This window comes from Trachymyrmex septentrionalis, unplaced genomic scaffold, assembly GCF_001594115.1.
Source record: "Trachymyrmex septentrionalis isolate Tsep2-gDNA-1 unplaced genomic scaffold, Tsep1.0 scaffold11, whole genome shotgun sequence".
In the NCBI taxonomy this organism is placed as follows: Eukaryota; Metazoa; Arthropoda; class Insecta; order Hymenoptera; family Formicidae; genus Trachymyrmex; species Trachymyrmex septentrionalis.
Window position 1 is genome coordinate 2,980,476 of NW_017304228.1, and position 3,178 is coordinate 2,983,653.

Genomic DNA, 3,178 nt, shown 5'->3' on the forward strand with positions numbered 1-3,178 from the left:
TTCAACTTCAATTTTACACATGTTTGTAAAATTCAAAGCTATGTCATTTTATTTTTTGTACTTTTACACTAATTATAATATAAAAAATTTTTGGTACAATTAATGTATTGTAAGAGTTACTTTATTATTATTTTTTAAAGAAATTGAATTTTTTTACTCAATAAATAATTATTATTTATTAATATCATAAATATAATATATTAAATATACTAAAATAGTTTTTTATGCAAGTTTAATTTATAAATTTCTCAAAATTGTGACGTCATAGAATAATTTGGTAAACGGAAGCATATTCAGCACCCAAAACTATAAGAAATAATTATCTCCATATTTTTACATTTTTTGTCAAATCGTAGATTTATCAAAATGGAGATTTAAGATATGAAATATGTATTGTTAAATATTTAGAATATATAAAACGTGATAATCGCGAAATTATAGATCTTCAAATCCTAAGCAATTAATAGATTTATTTATTTTGTTTTAAATTGTTGAAGAGTTTAAACAACGCAAACACACCTCTTATTTAATTTTAAGATTTATTTAAATGTGAAATATAAAATAAAATAAAAAAAGATTAAGTATTAGATAAGACGTTGTGTTTCGAATTTATTGTTCCTTCGGTTTTCCATTCGAAAGTTCAGTGGAAATGCTATTTATTTCCATCTTTGTTTTGATTGCCGGTTTTTTCTTAATATACGCTTTATAATAAAAGTCTCCAAATAATATAATCATAAACAAATTCTGCGGTACCATCACATATATTGGCCATAGTGGAAAACCGCAATTTTCCACCCAGGTTAACTGTAAAAAGTGTAAAGTGATCAAGAAAAATTGGACCAGCTGCAATTGAGTGATGTGCTTTTTCCATAAGCTTGTGTCTATCTTCATGGCCGCTAACAGATAGTGCGTATACATTATTATGTGAACAAATGTATTAATAATTCCTGAAACATATTATTAGTAATTAACTTATCATAAAATAAGGATGTTTTTGTGGGTGAAACTTATAATAGATATTAGACTTAGTCAATCATACGGCGCGTCTGTATTCGCTTGTTTTTTAAATATTCATAATTTTAAAAATCGCCTGGATACACAAATGACTCTCATTTACATGTTGAAAGAAAAATAAATTTTTCTTTTAATATAAAAATTACTGTATACACACAAATGTAAAAGAACAACATAAAAACGAGAAGAAGTTATATTTATTTTCTAATAAATATAACATAATGATGATATTTTTTGAATTAGTTAATTTATAAAAAGTACATTTTGGACATTAATGACTTTTGTTTGTGCTAAATAGATCCGTATTATAAAAACGTTTTTACGCGGTGAAGGTTAATTATATCGCAAAATGTGTAGTATTTTAAGTTTATGTAGCGCACGCTTACAGCAGCCGATCGATTTTTATCGACATTCGATTAGCACGATCCCGACTGCATCTTGATGCGATCGATAACAGAGGGAACGGATATATCGATATAATATGACGAAATATAGAGAAAAAGTAAATATTGATCTGCTGGTTTTAATACATCTTGTTTTACTATATTTATCCTACATTTATGTATTTATATGTATTCAAGAAATATATATATAAAGCATTATTAAAATTAAATTAAAATCAAATTTTTGCATTTTTTTTACATACCTAAGAACCCGATATGACCACCAGGCAACCATTTAACGGCACTCCAAGCTCCCACTAGGATGCCAATATGATGATATAAATGAAGAAACGTTATTTGGTCCTGCTTTTTTCTAAGTACGAAAAAGATAGTATCTATTAAATCTATTAGCTTTATCATGAAATAATCCCAAGCCAATATGGTGATCTGTAATAGACAGAGATATAAGTGATAAATATTAATTCATTAATTTTTTTCTACCTCATATAAAACAAATGTAAATATATTTTGTTTTGTAAACTAAAAAATTACAATAGTAATATGCTACTTTTAACTGTATAAATGCATTTGACAAATGAATATACTTAAAATTAAATAGCTTTAGATGTAGCAAAGATCAATTTTTGATTAAGTAATTTATTCTTTTTATAATTACCTCCCTTGCCCTTGGTGTATCCGAATAATCAATAGGTTCACAAAAGTAATTAAATTCTGCAAGCCAAAATGATCCCTGAAATATATAATTACAAAATAAACTTTTGTAAATAGAATAAGAACTTTGATCTTACATATTTAGTCGAATAATTATTAAATTATGAATGCGTAATATTTAATTATTTAAGCACACCAGAAAGTCCATAAAAGATATGATATTTTTAGGAGTCTTTTTTCTTAAAATATCAATTTTTTATATCTTTATTAAATTACGTAATTTAATAAAATATTTTTAAATTTCCGTCAAATTGTGTGTGAATAATAGAAGAAATATTTTCTTGTTTTATATTATATAAAACAAATTAGACATTAAATAATTAATTGAAAATGTAATGCAACTTACTTTGTAAAATAAATATCCATTTAATAAAATTTGTAACACATTGTATATTTGCAATGTCCTGTATAATGTGAAAGGCTGTCTTTTTTCCATGAGTCTCGGTCCAAGATTATATATAAAGTAGAAATAAAATCTAATTAAAGTTAATCCAGGCCATGGTGAACCAATGAGAAAATAATCTTTTGTACGTGGATCTTGCAATGTAAGAAATAAATAAAGTTAATAAATATGTAAATTATTAAAAAATATGTATTAAATTCTTATTGTATTTTATATGAGAATGTATTTTAAATAATATTATTTACAAGTAACTATTCTAAATCTTTTAAATCAATTTGATATTACCTCATATAATTATCAAGCATTTTACAATTGTGTATAAAATCTGACATGAAATGTATATTGATAATAAACATTTATATAACATTTTTATAGACAAAATTTAAAACATCGCTTTAAAATACTATATTAACGAATCTAATAGAATATAAATGAATAAGAAAAGAATAGTAACAAAAATTGCCTTTCCATTTCAGTGTGACTTGTGGTTTTTTACTAAACTTAGATTTTATTTTTACAAAAAAATAATTTTCTAGTGGTCATTAGTCTACTTGCCCTATTATTATGTTATATGTATACAACATAATATGTATTAGGTTAAGTAAAAAGTCATCGCGTTTTTTTAAAAGACATCTATCAGTAAAAA

At 24.1% G+C, this 3,178-nt stretch overlaps 1 protein-coding gene across 1 annotated transcript in view; it reads right to left on the reverse strand.

Annotated features, from left to right (window-relative positions):
* Window positions 1-550: 550 nt before the first annotated feature.
* LOC108749460 (elongation of very long chain fatty acids protein AAEL008004-like) overlaps window positions 551-3,178 on the reverse strand; it is a 7,768-nt gene continuing 5,140 nt past the window's right edge. The window contains exons 2-5 of the mRNA XM_018488204.1: window positions 2,476-2,666; window positions 2,074-2,148; window positions 1,661-1,844; window positions 551-947 (exon numbers count right to left, since the gene is read on the reverse strand). Coding sequence (XP_018343706.1) covers window positions 610-947; window positions 1,661-1,844; window positions 2,074-2,148; window positions 2,476-2,666 — 788 coding nt within the window. The 3' untranslated portion in view covers window positions 551-609. The remainder of the gene's footprint in view (window positions 948-1,660; window positions 1,845-2,073; window positions 2,149-2,475; window positions 2,667-3,178) is intronic.